This window comes from Haliotis cracherodii, unplaced genomic scaffold, assembly GCF_022045235.1.
Source record: "Haliotis cracherodii isolate W230 unplaced genomic scaffold, xgHalCrac1.p SCAF_9, whole genome shotgun sequence".
In the NCBI taxonomy this organism is placed as follows: domain Eukaryota; kingdom Metazoa; phylum Mollusca; class Gastropoda; order Lepetellida; family Haliotidae; genus Haliotis; species Haliotis cracherodii.
In genome coordinates this window covers 50,158,569-50,176,670 of record NW_027266343.1, presented here as the reverse complement: position 1 = coordinate 50,176,670, position 18,102 = coordinate 50,158,569, and the positions used below count along the sequence as shown (strand labels likewise).

Sequence of the window (18,102 nt, the reverse complement as noted above, 5' to 3'; positions counted from 1 at the left end):
TTTTTTCCCAGATTCCAAAGACTGATCCTGTAATTGCCTCTGTCACAATGAGTGCTGTAACTCCAACCCAGTCGAGAGGGCAAGACGCGCCTGGCTCTGGAAGAAATGTAGGATAGGATGCAGTCTTCATCACTATTGTTATCAGGTTTAACAACAAAAACTATACATCAATTGATACACATAGTTATATTGATATGTATCCAGATGGAAATGATATTGTATTATTGTACAAGATGTATCACAAGTAACTAATGCCTCGCTTCATCATTGCATCTCTTTCTACAACAGCCATGTTTATGTTGCAGCTGAGTACAGGTCTGAAGAACCGACTGAAGAGATGTGGGCGGTACCATTCTGCTACACCCTCAGCCAAGAAGCCCTGTATTGCAACACCCTTGTCTCCTGGACCTCTACACATATCAAGCGTGGGTTTGCCAGTCACACCACAAGACACGCTTCAGTCATCCACATCAAGGGGAGATAATTCAAACACACCCAAACCACTATCCTCATGTTCAAGAAGAATACGGGCATCCCTGTCCTTCAAGTCACCTGTGATGAAGACTGAGAGTTATGTCCCTGGAACTGGACCAGCAGAGGGCATCAGTGCAGCAGGGAGCCGCCGGGGGACTGAGGGGTGTCATGATGAGCCTTGTAGTGGAGACCCAAGTACTCCATTATCATCCAAACACAAAAGATTGACACAGAGTGGTAACAAGAGTAGATTGAAATTCTCTAGTGATGACGAAAAGATCAATCAGCAGTCTGCAGGTTGTGGTGACAAGACAGGTCTACATTCAGGTCGTAATGGTGACAAGATCTGTCTAAATTCAGGTCGTAATGATGACAAGATCAGTCTACAGTCAGGTTGTAGTGACGAGACAGGTCTACAGTCTGAAGGTTGCAGTGACATGACCACTTTGAGGAGGGAGAAGAGAGACCTCACACTACATCTGACGGCAGCGGAGGAGAAACTAAGAAAACTGAAAATGGTCAAAATGTATAGGTCAAAGGTGAGACACTTCACACATATCTACACGACCTACCAGATGTTAGTCACAGGGGGAGTGCTAAATAACACTGTTGCCTTGTCTCACACTTTCGTATTTTACTCACATATGCTTTAATTTTATTACTGAAACTTTGATATAGATATTGAGATATTTCATTAAGAAATCAAATTTGCTCTAGCTCCTTGTGTAGTTTAATAAAGTATAGTTTAGCCCTTCACTATTATTAAAGCACAAGGCTGCCTGAATCACTAACAGCTGGCTGTGATGTGGATTAGATATCAGCAACCAAGCTCCTTCATGTGTCTCATTTACTTTCTGTTGTCCAAGTTTCTAGAGTAGGGTAGAGGTGGCTAAGTTGACAACAGTGGTGTTGGTTTGAATCCTAGATTGCCCTGATTCTTCATCAGTTATCACCATGATCACCATACCCATGGCTGTTGGGGTTGGTCGGGTAGCCTAGTGGTTAAAGCATTTGCTCGTCACGCTGAAGACCCGGGTTTGATTTCCGACATTGGTACAATGTGTGAAGCCCATTTCTGGTGTCCCCCGCCGTAATATTGCTGGAATATTGCTAAAAGCGGCTTTAAACCATACTCACTCACTCCCCCATGGCTGTTGGATTCACCAAGATGTTAAATGTCCATGACCTGTGTCTCTTCTTGCTTTCCTCTCCTATTTTAGGTAACATGCTTTGATGACTGAAATACTGTTAGTTAGACCCAACTCTCCATCACTCACTCACTCACTCACTCCTGTTTCAGAACAACCTGCAGCAGCTGCAGGGCCTGATAGACAAATGGCGCGGAGTTACACAACAGGCTCTGTCAGATCTACATAACATGCTGCCAGAGCCCCGGCCATCTTTGGCAGACTTTGTCAGACACTTACAGATCGACTCTGATCTTGTTCAGCTTGACTTAGGAGAAGACAGTGTGGACTGAGGACTTTGTGTTGGTGACCGGAAGTCCCAGCATTTGTGATAAGAATTCCAGAGAGTGTCATATAAACTTGACGCAGTGATATAAACTTCAAACAGTGTCATACAAACCCCAGACAGTGTCATATAAACTTGACGCAGTGATATAAACTTCAAACAGTGTCATACAAACCCCAGACAGTGTCATATACACTGGATGCAGTGATATAAACTTCATTGTCATACTAACACCAGACAGTGTCATATACACTTGACGCAGTGATCTGAACTTCATTGTCATGCAAACCCCAGACTGTGTCATATGAACTTGATGCAGTGATATAAACTTCAGTGTCATACAAACCGCAGACAGTGTCACAAAATGTTGAACAGGAATTTATTCACCAGAATTTGTGATAAATCTACCTGTGTCACATGAAATCCTAACAGTATCGCACTAAGACCAGTGTCACACACCGTAGGACAAGACACAGAGATCTCTTCAGTCAGACATATTTGAAGAACTTGTCCAGTGAATACAGGAAGTTATTGAAGTTTTTTGTTTGTGTTCATGTTACCATCGGCGACGTTAGCCACAAGGGTGGCACTAGACTAACATCTAGTGGCTGAAATGAACATTTTACAGAAATCTTTTTTTTGTTAAGTTATTCTAATAAAATAATATAAAGAGAAACCAGGAGACTTTCGTTATTTTTAGCCTGAAACTGCAGTAATCGAGACCTGCCAAATATTATTGACTTGCATAGGCTGTATTTGATATTTGTTTCAGGATCTGTATGACAGACTGAGGTGGCATGGGTGGCCCTGTAGTCCAAGGTGCTGTAATTCACTGTGCAGAGTTGCATCCCTTGGCATGCCAGAAACCTATGATTGTGGGTTTGAATTCCAGTTTACTCATCTTCCCAAGGCAAGGGAGTTAACTGACTGTAAAAGTCCAGTTGCCAAACCAGTGGCTATTACGAGTTATGTCCCTCCTATTGACCTATCAGATTCAACCTCTCGTACCACTTGCATTTGCTTTAAACAAAATGGCGGCACCCAGCCAAGACAATCTGATCGATAAGCAAGATCTTTATTGTAATAAAACGGGTCTTACCTCATTAGGTGCATCTAATCATTTGAACACCTCGATTAGAAAACTGAAAAATATCTGTCGACGCCCAGTTGACAGTACATATGCCCTGCAAATCCTGCAATCAACTGAAATCTTCATGGCAGTCGCCATGTTTTTGATTGGACTATGCATAGACTCGTTAGTCCAGCCACAAAGTAACCCCACAATTCCAGCCTAGTTCATCAAGGGTAGAAACTGGACTTTTGTAGTCAGTTAACTCCCTTGCGAACGGAAGATGGGTTCACCTGATTCTGTTTCTTGGTTTGACAGCATCATATTCGTGCTTGGGGGTTTAACGTCTGGGATCTGCATCACTTATATAACTGGAATACTGTTAATTACGATGTTAAACTGACTCGCACACTTTTGCCCAAGTCCAGTAAAATTCTGTTCGGTCTGCTAAGTTCAGCTAATAGAAGTCCATAAGATTACACTTAAATGTACAAGAAAAATGCAAAGAGACAACTTCAGGCTAGTAGACTCAAAAGGTCTGGGCCCAGACTGACTGACGTGATAGCCTGATATCCTGGTCCCCGTGTGGATGCTGGCTCAGATGACTGGAGTAGAAGGGCTCTGTGACTTGGTAGATTGTGTCAATGTCATGTTTATATACTCTGATGCTCCAGAATGTCAATCATTCGATCAACTACTGGCCTGTAGGTGGCCTTTGAAACCGTTGAAATACTAGGGTGTAAAATGAACTCATTGAGGTCAATAGGTTCAGATGAGGCCATTGCCCCACTTGTCGAATCTGTATACGCTAATTTATGTTGATCATGCTATTGTGTACAAATTCAGTTTAATTTATACATAGATTTGTTAAAGGTACAGTACTCTGATATTAAGGTTTGACATTTGGAATATTTGTCTTCTTTAATGTTTTGTAATGCTCATAATAACATAAGCATGATAAGTGTAAAAAGTTCCATTCCATTGTTTAACAAGTTTTCAATTTAAGACAAGTTTGACCAAATCTCTTGCATGGGATCCAGATATGATCCTTTGATTTTGGATGATTTCAATCAAAGATAACATCAAAAAACTTGTCACAAAACTCAGGATTATTTTAATTGATAAGAAAAGTGCATGTTTTCAATCAGTGACCATAAACCTTCATGAACTCTTGGAGCGGTCCGGTAGCCTAGTGGTTAAAGCGTTCACTCGTCACACCAAAGACCCGGGTTCGATTCTCGACATGGGTACAATGTGTGAAGCCATTTCTGGTGTCCCCCGCCGTGTTATTGCCGGAATATTGCTAAAAGCAGAGTAAACCATACTCATGAACACCTGCATTTGTTCATCACCATATATACTTTATCTGACATTGTAGATCAAAGTCACTCATGAAATATGCATCACCAATGTTTGTTAACATATTTGTCTTTGTCAGATTTGTACCAAACTTGATCTCAACGATGGGATTTTCAGTCAAGTACCAATACTTATGCCCAATGGGGATTCTGGTTGATTTGTTCCTATTCTTTGTTTTATCTATATGACGGCGGTCTGGAAATAATCAAGTCTGGACCAAACAGTATCCTTTATTTATTGACATGAGCATCTATCTGGGATACGATGACAGCAAGCCTGACCACCCAATCTTGTTAGTCGCCTCTTTCGACAAGTATAGTCGCCTTTTATATGGCAATTATGGCTTGCTGAAGACCTATTCTCTACCAGGATCTTCATGGGTTGTAACCTATTCTGATTGTAAGTGTCGACCTAATGGATTTGGTGGTCAGACACTCACTTGTTCATGCCATGTCATCATATCTGACGACGTGCATCATTGCACACAATATCAATCAACCATTTGTCTTGTTCAGTCTCATCTATTTACAGCCTGCCATAGCCAGCTGAAATACTGGTATTGCAGAGTGTGGCGTTAAACAAAAAATCAAACAAAAGGAGGGTGGGTGTTGTTTCATTTGTCATTAATGCTTCTTTCTGCTCTCTTTTGGTCACTCAACCCTGGACAACACTTGTCCAGGAATCCTAATGATTTCATCACTTGGCCATGAGGGTAAGGACTTTGGATATAAAATAAAACTTGAGAGACCAATTTTCGTTTCAACAAACATGACTTCTGTTTACCGGTAGTCTTGTTTTGTCTGGGTTAGTCCATGGTGAGAGCTGTGCATCCAACAGTCAAAACAAGAGCCTAAAACTGCAGTTGGCTGAATCTATCAACCTTACGTGTTGGCTATTTTAGCCTCCAGTAAAGATATAACAAAAGACAAAGGCCAAATCTAATCATCTCAGAATGACTTATAACATAACCAACGAGTTGTCTGTGTGTGGTGTGTGTGTTTTCAAATTCAATGAACATATAAATTGGGTGTGTTTTTGAGCAGGTTAACACTAACAATATCAAATATAACGTAAAACATGTTTATTTACACAAAGCCTACATTTATTTACAGTTGAATAAAACCAAAGTATCCAGACAGTAAACTTCTGAGAAACCATTACATACAAGAAACTGACTGCCATATGCGCTGATGCAGCTCTTGCTGTTGTTAGCTCTCTGTCATGATCTTGCTGTACCAGTCTCGACTAGATGTCCGGCATATCCGCCTCACATGGCTGGCACCATCAACCAGGACAGAGAAGCTCCTGTCTGGAATACTGACTCATGGCAAGGTGTGTGAAGTATGAAGTACATCACCAAGGGGCCTAGGGAATGTACTTTGCGAACGATGATAGATGAGAGGGCAGTTTGTTGGTTGCTTCAGAGGGCAAGATGAGACAGTGAGGATGGGATGATGGTGTGAACAATGATCGATGGATCTGGCGGAGATATTTAGCACATTATGTTCAGATGTCTTTGAGTTGCAAGGTGCCAGGATTGGGCACAATACTGTAGGAGTCTTCTAGAGATGGCAGAGAAGTGTTCTGACTGGAGTCCAGTAAAGATATATCGGCAAATGGTACATCCACTTCTGGCAGGGGCACAGTCAGAGATTCCACATGCACTATAGTGTCTTCAACTGTAACAGTAATATTTCAATAATCAGTCACTATGTCTGTAGCATGTCATAATTGTTAATATTGAGCTGTGAAGGAAAGAAAAGTCTTGATGCAAAACCAGTTGCAATTCAAAGCAGTATTCAACATTACTTGTATGGGGAAGATGGGTAGCAACATTACTAGGTTGGATGAATATAATACAGGTAATTGGGTACTTCTACATTACTGGCTTGAATGAGCTGGAGTTCAGCATAACTCGGCGTGACAAGCTAGGGCTCTATATTACTTGGTGTGAGGAGCTGGGGCTCTACATTACTTGATGTGAGGAGCTGAGGCAATACATTACTTGGTGTGAGGAGCTGGGGCTCTATATTACTTGGTGTGAGGAGCTGGGGCTCTACATTACTTGGTGTGAGGAGTGGGGCTCTACATTATTTGATGTGAGGAGCAGGGGCTCTACATTACTTGGTGTGAGGAGCTGGGGCTCTACATTACTTGATGTGAGAAGTGGGGCTCTACATTACTTGGTGTGAGGAGCTGGGGCTCCACATTACTTGGTGTGAGGAGCTGGGGTTCCACATTACTTGGTGTGAGGAGCTGGGGTTCCACATTACTTGGTGTGAGGAGCTGGGGTTCCACATTACTTGGTGAGGAGCGGGGCCTCTACATTACTTGGTGTGAGGAGCTGGGGCTCTACATTACTTGGTGTGAGGAGCTGAGGCTCTACATTACTGGGTTGAATGACATTGGGGTTCTGCATTACTTGGTGAATGTGTATGAGTTGGGTGTGTGTATCTACATCACTGGGTTAGATGAGATGGGGTTATGCAAGACTTGCCATAGGAAGATGGAGTATTATGTTACCTGCAGCTATTTTGGGTGTTGGGAGGGCATCCAGCTGGCCCATCATCTCCTGAATCTTCCGGTCGTCCTCTTCATCATCACTATCACTCCACGTATTGTACAGACAGGGTGGACGCCAGCTGATCAACTTGTCGATGTACGTACTGATCCGCTCCCGCGCCGGCCACACATCCTCATCATCATCTACACAAGGAACAACTTAGCAAGAAACAAGTCATCACAGTTACAGTGTGGAAACGTCATATCTGTATTAATTATTTCTGGTTTCTACTGCCTGTACAGTTAATTGAGATAGAAAGGTCACTATTTGACAAAGCTGTCCAGAAACAAGTCAAATGTTTAAGGCAGTTTGAGTCAGCCATCTACTTTACCTGGCTCCTTCTCAATGTGCATCAGCTCTATGTCCTCACACAGTGAAGATGCAGGCTGGCAACTCCGGGCTGTCTGTAACACGGGCACAGATATCTTTGGCTCTTGTTTCCTTAGTCCTTTTTCCTGAAGGATCCAAAAATATCAAAAACTGTGCAGAAAAAGTATCAAGACGAAAGGCTGAAATAATGCAGTATTATTAACCAGACATAAGTATCTGATAAACAGCTGTTCTGAAATGAGACTGAAGCATAACTTTGTTTTGTTTGTTGCTAAAGCTGCACACTCACCCATATGATGGCAGGCTTTAAACAATAGAGTCCGGGCCAGACAAACCAGTGATTGATATGATGAGCAATGATCCATACCATCGGCGTACCGTGACATGCAATCAACTAAGTCACCAAGAGTGACCACGCAAACCATTAGTTTGTTCTTACGGACTACAAAGGCAGTTGGGGAGATATTCTAAGCTGGAATCCCCATGGGGAGGTACAGCTGTAAATGCCACTGACATAATAACCAATAGTCCGTACCTGTGACCTTTTCCCTTCTGGCTTCTTGAAACTCTGAGGGTTCAGAGAGAGCGGTTTCAACCCTCCAGACTTCCCCTTCACAGGCTTCAGGATTGTTCCACTTGTTCCATTCACATCTCCTAGAGCCTTGCGAGGCCGAGAACTAGCCGGTGTGTTGACGTCTCCGAGGGCTTTCCGTGGCTTCGTCAGGCCCGGGGTGATGGACTCCTGGAAGACTTTCCCACCTGACAGAAACACGACCAATACATCAATGACAAACTTCAACATGAAACTTATCATTTCAATCTGGATTATTACCATGATTACAATGAAAAACATTACTTCCAATAAATATAATCAAGAAAATAGTATTGACATGAATGCTCCTAGGCCAAAGCTAGCTGAAATCAAGCTAACACTGCATATATGGTTCCAAAGTGTGACTGTTATATGTTCCAGTCAGCTGTATTCCAGCTATATTTAGGCAGTCCGTAATTTAGTCCGGCCCAGGGCAACCAATATTTGAAACAAGGAGCAACAACTCATACCATCAGGGTACAATAACTCGTGTTAAGTCAGGTCAACCACTGTGACATTTCATTCCGCTCTTATGGTTTGTTTGTTGTTTTACGCCGCACTCAGCAATATTCCAGCTATATGATGGCGGTCTGTAAATAATAGAGTCTGGACCAGACAATCCAGTGATTAATATCATGAGCATCGATCCGCGCAATTGGGATCGATGACATGCATCAACCAAGTCAGCAAGCCTGACCACCCGATCCCGTTTGGGTTTAATGCCGCTTTTAACAGTATTCCAGTTATATCACAGCGTGTCAGCAGATGTGCGAGGAAACCCTGAAGTGATGCAGGTTGCTGACATTCACAACTTTGGTGAAACAAACGAACACAGGTATGGTGCTGACAAATCTAGAAACATAATTGTGGCAACCAGAATTCAAACACATGATCATAGGTTACTGGTTTGCCGAAGGGACACAGCAAATTCCATCACCTTAGACGACTGGTTCATCTGTGCCCCTGAAAAGAACTAGAAGGCATGTACTGTAAGAGTGAACAAATGTTGAAGCCAAACTTACGTATTCCGGAGGTGCTCCCATTGCGGAGTTTAGGGTTTACACCAAGTGAACTGGCATTTTCTTTGTCAACATGAATTTGAAACCTTAGTGCAGCCATTGTAAGCAAAACTATCTCTGAAATAAGAAAAGATATCAGAATTTACCAAAACATTAATTACTTTACCATTGTGTATCAGTGTTTATATGGTAGATTAAATAACAGCACTCACAGAAACTTATGATTTCTGGCCAATATCCTGCTAATGACAACTTATTGTTTTATTTATATCTGTACTGGGGCTGGGACGAGTACAAATTTACTACCCAGGTATCCAACCCCCTATTACCCCACCTAACCCTAACCAGGTACCTGTTTTAGGTCTCAAGAGATGTCATATTGGGAATTGTTTGATTCAAAAATATATAAGTCATAAGCCAGGATGGGTGAATAGTCAGAAAGAAAAGCAAACATTCATGACCTGCAGTCTATTCACAGAGTTTCAGATAATTAATAGTTCCAGTCATTAAACAATATATCACGTGACTATCCATGGGTCTTGGTTGTCCCATGGATGGGTATGCGGGTCCTACTCAGTACCCACCCCAACTCAGAAAACTGCCCCAGTTCTAATCTGTATTTCATATTCACTGCATAGGTATGAATAAAACTGTAGAAAACCTGTGACAGTCTGACAGAACATTATTGGTATGTACGCATGATGTAGGATTCTCCTGTAACTAACTCCACGTTTACTTCAATATCTACTTGCATAAACAATCAGGCTCAATGGTACCCTTTTCTTATAAAAGTCCTCCTTATGTTGAGTGTGTCGGCAAGAATGCAGTATACCCGCATCTTCCGCCAATTTGGTAAGGGATGTGCAATTGTTCACCTTATTATTGTTCAATCCATAGATTGAAATGTTCTTTTGCCAAGTATGTGCCCTTTTGCATTTAATTTTAAGTGTTATATATACTCAAAGTTCAACCTAATTTGGCAGGGAGAATCTTAGTCTTGAAGACAAAAAGGGACTGTAGGAAATGGAGGCAGTACTTAACTGTTGTCAACAGTACCACCGTTCACAACTAGGCCTTCAACCATTATCAGATAAACTGCTTACATCTAGGCCTACCATTTATCTGAATATTGCCAGTGTTTACAAATATTGATTTTTTTTTTTATATCATACAGAAGTATAGTGCTCAAGTTAAACGATATGTCAGGTCCATACGACTCCACTCTGTCAGTGTCAAGGGAACAAAAGACTCTTGTAAGCTGATGAAGCAGTGTGAGACTCGTCCATAAACAACATGGACAGGATCACCGCCACGGGGAGAGAAGCCAGCACTCTCAAAGCGTCTGAAACTGTTTGGACTATTTTTGCAGTAATTTCCGATATTCTGTGACCCTTCGCAATGCAACATGCATGGTGGCCATGGGAATAAAAGACTTTTCATACCATATGCATAACAACACGATGATAGATTCTAACCTGAGTTGTTGTCGTCGGCCTTTAGCTTTCGAAGAAAGCGCTTCCGATGTATCGACCAATCACGTTTGAGCTATTTCCAAACAATCAAACAGTTCGGCAAGATGCGTTTGCGCGATACTAACAAAGGGTAATTTGATTACAGGAAACGGTAATTCTTTTTATTCGTGTTGGAAAAGTAATAATGTTTATGTTATTTATTAGTGGTGTCTTTTACATCCCAAATTATTTGATAAAAAAAGTTATCATTGACATTCTATGAACTGTTTGATGTTCAAATTCGAACAGTTAATTTCCGAGAACGAGAAAACTGGTGAGCAAACGCATACAAAATCAAATAGTTCGGCAAAGCTCTTGTCTTGCGCCTGTAAACGTCAAGAAGAACCTGCAATCTTTTATCTTTTCATTAGTGTGCTCAAAGCAGCATTCAGTATCACCAGAAATATATATCCTATGATATATATACATACATATTATTACATAAAACGTTTTCTTTGGGAAAATAAACAGGTGATAATTTTGTATAAATAAAAAACTCAGCCTTCCTCTGCTTGAAATAACTCATCCTCAATAGAAAGTTTCGACCACAATATGGCCATCCTCATAAATACAGATTATTTCGTGAGCAAAGCCATAATATTTGACAGAATGACATGACCATGAGAGATAATACCTGTAACCCTTATTTATTATTAATCATTTCAAATCTTCAATTTTAAGAGGCCATACCAGTTGTTTACTGTGATGGGAAATGGCCATTAAGCATCATATACCCTTACTTGGAAACTGACACGCAAAAGAAACGTTACCAATCAACATTGTTTGTGCCTAAAAACAGAACAGGAAGATAATTGTATGGTCAAAAGACAAGAATTAACAACATCATTCCAAGTTACGCCATGAGAATTTAAGCTGGCCTAAAATGTACCTTATTGCAGTTTGATATGCATCAGTTGTGAGGATGAAAGGTTTGTTTTGGTCGGGATATACAAGGATAGGGGCTGTTGTAAGGGCTTGCTTTAGCTTTTCGAATGCCTGTTGGCAATTGTTGGACCAATCGAAAGACAGTTGTATGTATGGAGGGGAGGCGATGCCGGGAAGGTTTGCAACAAACACGAGGGCAAATCTAAGAAATGACACACGTCATGGACATTTTTAGACGGTGGGATCTGTGTGACTAAATCTATTTTTGAAGGATCACATGAATGCCATCTTTGCTGATGGTATGCCCCAAGTAGGTGACATGTTTTGTCGCAAATTTACATTTTCTTGGTTTTAGAGTGCGGCCTGCGTCTTTGATCTTTTGGATTACTGCCTTGAGGTGACTTAAATGTTCCCGAAACGTTTTGGAAAATATTGTCATCTACATATTTTAGTATGGAACGCCAATTCATTTCTTTATTGCCTCTGAAATGGTTTGCAGAAATGCCATTTTTGAGGCCAAAGGGGAGTCGATTCCATCCAAAAATACCATCGGGTGTAATTGAGGCCGACTTGTGTTTTGCATCTGGATGGAGTGTTATTTGCCAAAAGCCACTAGCACAATCAAGCACACTAAAAATATTGGCAGAGGTGGTAGAGGGTAGAGGGTAGAGGGTTTGGTAACTGGATTGAGGCGTCTTTAATCAACGGCAAAGCCATAAGAGCTATCACGTTTTTTAACCATGACAATGAGAAGTATCGCCGTCTCCCGTCCATCCACTGTGCCTATAACGGACTATCAGCCTGGTGACTGTCAGTCGGCTACAACCCAAACTCCTTGCAACGTGGTCGTGCGTTGCTTCTTGACGTATCATATCAAGGCTTGTTCTTTCAGTACCATTAATCTCAGCATGTTGTCACTGTCCAACGGTTTGGGTGTGGTTGAACAGTACATCGTTCCTTCTATATCCATAGCTTTATAGGCTGGCATGCTGCAAGTGCAGCACAAGTTTCACTTCAAACTCAAGTTCCACTGATCTGGGTACTATAGCACGCGCATTACTCAGCAAACTGTTGTGGTTGTGTTTGGGCCATTGATTCTCAACCATATTGTAACACTATTTGGGGTTTTGGACCCAACGTGTCCAGCTTTCCGTTTCTGTTTTTCGTCAGTTTACATTAAAAGTTATGCTACTTATGTCCACATCATCTTAGTAATTAAAAAGTACATTCCTCCAGTAGATGAGAGTACAAACATGTCAAGTTCAATGGGATTAGCTACACTTGGTCTTTTATTCATTATTTTATAAAATGCTTTATTATACTGCTACTTTCATTTACAAAATCACTTACATCTGTACAGTTATTATGTTTTAGTGAACAGTGAGAAAAGTTTAACATACTTTCCATAGGTTGAATTTGAAATTTGCCCTAAACAAATCTCAGCTCTCTCCTAAGTACCCAGTCGTCTAAGGCGCCGCGATTTGCTGTGCAGAGTTGCGTCCCTTGGGCACGCCAGAAACCTATGATTGTGAGTTCGAATCGCGGTTCGCCCCGATTATGTTTCTAGGTTTGTCAGCACCATACCCGTGCTCGTGGGTTTCACCGAAGTGGTAAACGCCTGAGACCTGCATCACTTCGGGCTTTCCTCCCACATTAAGCTGACACGCTGCGATATAACTGGAATACTGCTAAAAGCGGCGTTAAACCCAACTCACTCACTCACTCACTCACTCTCCTAAGTAAGAAAAGTCAACATAGCAACATTGCAGATTTAAATACTTTAGCGCAAACTTAAACACAATTGTAAATGATTGACCAAAATTAAATTTGAAAAACAGACGACAAAAAAAACAAAAAACAAAAAAAACGGGCAGAAGAAATCGTTCTCCAAACGACAAACTCCGCCACTGCTCGTGTTATAACGTTTTCCCGGTGTTTGACACGCAGCTCAATTTCAACGATTATCTGTTTTTATTTCTGCTCATCTATTTGATTACTGTGTCCACAAATTATGTCACCTTAGCAACAACGCTGAAGATGTTATGTTTCAGTTGTTAACTCAGGGGATTATAATCCTTGACAGGCAGTGTTTTGTTTGTTTGTTGTTTAACGCCGCACTCAGCAATACTCCACCCATATGACGGCAGTCTGTAAATAATCGAGTCTGGACCAGACAATCAAGTGACTGACATCATGAGCATCGATCTACGCAATTGGGATACGATGACATGCATCGTCCAAGTCAGTGAGCCTGACCACCCCATCTCGTTGTAGTCGCCTCTTACAACAAGCATAGTCGCCTCTTACGGCAAGCATAGTCGCCTCTTACGGCAAGCATAGTCGCCTCTTACGGCAAGCATGGGCATGTATTGTGTGGAACAGGACCAAGGGAAGCTGATGTTTATTACCAGAACAGGATGTTAGAAATAAACCACCAGTTACCGATTGTTAAATGCTTATATAATCACAATGTCATGGCCACAGATGAGATGTCCCCCCTGTTTGTAAAAGACCCATGAAATACCGATACTCCCTTGCAGGGGGATGCCAATCGAGTATATACCGAAAGAAGTGTACAGGATAATGATTGTATGATGGCCCGGAGGCCTTTTTACTGAATATACAAGTCTCTGTGTCTGTCTCTGTCTGTCTGCCTGTATGTCTGCCTGTATGTCTGTCTGCCTGTATGTCTGCCTGTATGTCTGTCTCTGTCTGTCTGCCTGTCTGTCTCTGTCTGTCTGCCTGTATGTCTGCCTGTATGTCTGTCTCTGTATGTCTGCCTGTATGTCTGTCTCTGTCTGTCTGCCTGTATGTCTGCCTGTCGAGATCATGGACGCGAGCCCAGAACACCAGCAGATGTCCCTCTTGAACTATAACATGACAACCACGTGGGTAGACTACAGCGTCCGGTTCCCTGCTTGGATCTGGAACCTCCATGGCACTCTTTGTCCTCGAACCAACAGCCATCTTGGACGCTTTCATGTACGTCTGAAAAAACCCGAATAGCTAGAGCACACTGAAACATTTACTAGTTCCTGGCGCAAATCAAGAAGGTTGGGCCTGCAGACAGGGCCAAGAGGCTGCAATTGGATCATGGTGAGTCTATAACGACAACTGGACCAGCGCATCATGCCACTCTTTGATTATCTTCCCGAGGCAAGGGAGTTAACTGAATATAAAAGTCCAGTTTCCCGAGGCAAGGGAGTTAACTGAATATAAAAGTCCAGTTTCCCGAGGCAAGGGAGTTAACTGAATATAAAAGTCCAGTTTCCCGAGGCAAGGGAGTTAACTGAATATAAAGGTCCAGTTTCCTAAGGCAAGGAAGTAAACTGAATATAGAAGTCCAGTTTCCACCCTTGCCGAACTAGCCTGGAATGATGGAGTTGTATGTTGGCTGGACTAACGAGTCTATGCATATCCAATCAATCAATTCAATCAAAATCGCGAAACAAACTCGACATCCGATTCATAAACTGCCGTGAAGATTTCTGTCGATTTCAGTATTTGCAAAGCATGTGTACCCTCAACTGGGCGTCGACAGGTATTTTCCTAATCTTTTCATGTTTTTATGAAAGGTGCATAGGTGAGTTGATGCACTTTGCGAAATAAGACCCGTTTAATTACAATACAGATCTTGATTATCGATCAGATCGTCTTCACTGGGCGTCGCCATTTTATTTGAAGCAAATGCAAGTGATATGAGAGGTGGAATGTGATTGGTCAATAGGAGGGACATAGAAGGGACATAACTCGTAATAGCCACATGTGTTGCTACGATTGAGCCAAGCCAAGTTCGGCAAGGGTGGAAACTCGACTTTTACCGTCAGTCAACTCCCTTGCCTCGGGAAGATGCTCTTTGGTCGCCTCTGCTGTGGAAGCAAACCCTCAGTTCAGTTCCTCGATGCTGCTGGTCGCCTTCTCAAGCTGAACTAAATTGAACTTTGAAACAAGCACATAAGGACTATATTAAACTGGGGCCCGTTCCACAAAGCGATCTTAGTGTTACGACTGTCGTAAGCCCGTGTTAAAGTTTGGGAGTTACGATCATCTTAGCGCTAAGATCGCTTTGTGGGACGGGGCCCTGAACTCTAAATCCAGTTCTGTTGCAAAACTCATTGTCCTACATTGACTAGTTCACTTTGTTATGGCCCATACAGTTGAAAGTTCGTCAGGCTTAGAACCTTTTGGCCAACCCTCGTAAAAGTTTTAGTTCTGTTCTAAGTGTGGATGCGTGTTTGGAACTAGATGCCCCCAACCACTGCCCTAGAATACACGAGTATCGGAGCGGAAAGATCATGACCAAGCACACTCATAAACTTACATTAAACATAACTGTTTACCATTGTTTACGGTCGTTAAGTACTGAGAGTTCAAAAATTCAATGCGTTCCTCACTCTGGGGAGATTTATGTTGTTACAAAAAGCAAAGTTCTCGAAAGAAGAGGTCTAGTAGACTCGTGTGAAAGTTGAATGTAACGAAGTTTGAAGATATTTCAGGGCATGGGGTGAAATATAATCGATGCTGATCTGGCGTTGTTTGAAGGTCTTAAGTGTTGATCCCCCCGACACCATATAACACCCCCATCCCCCACTCTCACCATTCCCATCCACACAGCGTTCTCTCTCCCCACCACAGTGTGACTGACTTGATTTGTTAACTCGGTGTACATAATGCATAATGTAACGGCGTTTCTTTTCACGCGGTCGAGAATTGATCCGTTATACCCGGACAGCAGATATTGAGTGACACATGCGGTGCCACGTAGTCTCTCGAGGAAGTTGTCAAAAAACGGCGAAGTGTCAAAAGATATATATTCAATTATTATCAATTTATTAATTATTTGGAACCTTCCATCCGCAGAGGTGTTGTAGAGCAATCATCATGCTGAAACGGCAACACAACAGAACGTCACCGTTTTCGTGAAAACGGCTACTGAAGGCTAAGCAGCACCTCCTATTTATAAAAAAAGATAAAATGATTTACGGAGTAGTATTTTAGCGGTCATAAAAAAGTATTTTAGCGGTCACTGTGCTCGGTCCGAGCACAGTGATGGGATTCGAACCTCGGACCTCCTGATCAGAGGTCGGTGGCCTTATCCACATAACCCAAAGAGGTTAACTCCGTCAGCAAGCTGACAAGGTAAGGGTGTCATCTGTGGGATGGCCCCACGCCCTGCTACAACATTTATTGTATTCATTGGTAACATTTATTCTACTTTTGTCACCACATTTCCACATAGCACTTATTTCATACCATTTATGTCTGAATAGCTTGAGTTAACTTGTATCGCCCCCATGTCTGATTTGAATATTGCAAGTTTCTCTCTCAACGCTTGTTTTGACAAAACTATCCACAAGACTAGAGGTGAGGTGAAATGGAGTTTAACGTCGCGTTCAAGATTATTGCACTAATAAAGCCACGTGCATGCGCGCGCGTGTCCTTGTTCAATCCGGACTAACCCCGGATCTGCCGCTCTCCGGGCGGGTGCTCTACCACCAGACGACGGAGGCGGTCTCCAAGACTAAAAGGAAATACAAGGTTATAAAGGGTTTCATCCGGCAGTGGCAGCTACTGCGTCACAAAAAGAAATGCAAGTCGTCTAGTAAGAGACGAGTATAAACGGCATCCGGGCCAGGCTCGATGACATGGTTGATGCATGTCATCTTATTCCAAATGTGTACATTGATGCTCATGATGTCAGTCACTGGATTGTCTCGTCCAGACTCGATTATTTACAGATAAATGTCATATAATAGCTGGAAGATTGCTGAGTGCGGCGTTGAACATCACACAAACAAAACTTTAAAATTGTGACAAACATAAAGTAAAATAAATTAGAAAAATACTATAGTGTGTCCTTCTTTCAGTGATGTATTATGATCTTTGGTTAATGTACAGGTTGACCCGGCTGTTAGTGTGTACATTGTCGCCGATGGGTTGGTTCGATATTGTTGTTTTCTTGTTGCATCAGTCTTGAGGAGTTATGTGTTTTATCATCGTGATCAAACTGTTCTACACATAGCCTTATGGCCAGAACGTGGTAGTGATATCTCTATGACATCCCTGTTGTAGATTGTACGGGCCTGCCTGTCATTGGTCCGTGTTTGTTGTAAACGTGTCAACAAACCATGTACTGTTACATGTTCGCTTACATTTAGATTTCCAATAGCTACGTCTTAATAAGCTACTCTCGACCTATAGTCAGTTGGCCAAGGGTGAAAAACAAGATTTTCGTTCCCACATTTTCCTGTATACCTTAAACCTTTTCTATTGCATAAAAGAGGTATCTTTACAAAATTTTCATTGGGATAGTACGCTTGCAAGTGTGTGCGTGAATTTTCAGGGGGTCGAAATTGCATAAATTGAAGGAAAAATGCATAATTTGACTAAATTGGTTGTAACATTTTTATTTAGTCATTAAACTATCCAAATTATGTCTTCGATTACAGGTAATGTGTTCGGTTATCTGAATTTGGCAAACATTACATACATGCACGCACGCACGCACGCACGCACGCACGCACGCACACCCATGACAAAAGCACAACATATAAAATGACTTTCTGGTGATATGGTAGATTTTTCTATATAGAAAATAAAAGACATTTAAAAAAAAAAAAATCACTCTCCCTTAGCATTAATTCTTATATTTATTTAGTGGTAGGCATTCATTATGAGTTGACAGATGAGCACTTCTTTGATATGCTATTATAATTCTTATAACATAAAAAAATCCAAAATGTAATATTCTCGTTCTTGTTCGTTTGAAGGCGGCTTGTAGACATTGGCGAATACATACTGTGAATAAATACCGTATCCAAGTTGTA

At 41.8% G+C, this 18,102-nt stretch overlaps 2 protein-coding genes across 3 annotated transcripts; one reads left to right on the top strand and one right to left on the bottom strand.

Moving 5' to 3' along the window:
• Window positions 1-47: 47 nt before the first annotated feature.
• On the top strand, window positions 48-1,954 carry LOC139452030 (swi5-dependent recombination DNA repair protein 1 homolog). Its single transcript, XM_071233312.1, has 3 exons — window positions 48-107; window positions 306-1,013; window positions 1,775-1,954. The coding sequence occupies exons 1-3, from the start codon at window positions 48-50 to the stop codon at window positions 1,952-1,954; spliced, it is 948 nt and encodes a 315-aa protein (XP_071089413.1).
• Window positions 1,955-5,477: 3,523 nt separating this feature from the next.
• LOC139452974 (uncharacterized) lies at window positions 5,478-10,405 on the bottom strand. Of its 2 annotated transcripts, none has more exons than XM_071234599.1 (6): window positions 10,355-10,405; window positions 8,883-8,996; window positions 7,804-8,027; window positions 7,270-7,393; window positions 6,899-7,081; window positions 5,478-6,054 (listed from the first exon to the last, which is right to left on the bottom strand). In XM_071234599.1, the coding sequence occupies exons 2-6, from the start codon at window positions 8,977-8,979 to the stop codon at window positions 5,882-5,884; spliced, it is 801 nt and encodes a 266-aa protein (XP_071090700.1). In that variant the 5' UTR covers window positions 8,980-8,996; window positions 10,355-10,405; the 3' UTR covers window positions 5,478-5,881. The 2 variants fall into 2 exon arrangements, with proteins under 2 accessions (XP_071090700.1, XP_071090701.1); XM_071234600.1 differs by lacking the exon at window positions 10,355-10,405 and adding an exon at window positions 9,656-9,706.
• Window positions 10,406-18,102: the final 7,697 nt, after the last annotated feature.

Excerpts from the sequence above, each read along its gene's own strand:
- LOC139452030 (XM_071233312.1), top strand. The coding sequence starts at position 48 with ATGAGTGCTGTAACTCCAACCCAGTCGAGAGGGCAAGACGCGCCTGGC. Across the intron at positions 108-305 it reads CGCCTGGCTCTGGAAGAAAT|CTGAGTACAGGTCTGAAGAA; the intron begins GTAGGATAGGAT and ends TTTATGTTGCAG. Across the intron at positions 1,014-1,774 it reads TCAAAATGTATAGGTCAAAG|AACAACCTGCAGCAGCTGCA; the intron begins GTGAGACACTTC and ends CTCCTGTTTCAG.
- LOC139452974 (XM_071234599.1), bottom strand. The coding sequence starts at position 8,979 with ATGGCTGCACTAAGGTTTCAAATTCATGTTGACAAAGAAAATGCCAGT. Across the intron at positions 7,082-7,269 it reads GCACATTGAGAAGGAGCCAG|ATGATGATGAGGATGTGTGG; the intron begins GTAAAGTAGATG and ends TTCCTTGTGTAG. Across the intron at positions 6,055-6,898 it reads AACACCCAAAATAGCTGCAG|TTGAAGACACTATAGTGCAT; the intron begins GTAACATAATAC and ends TTACTGTTACAG.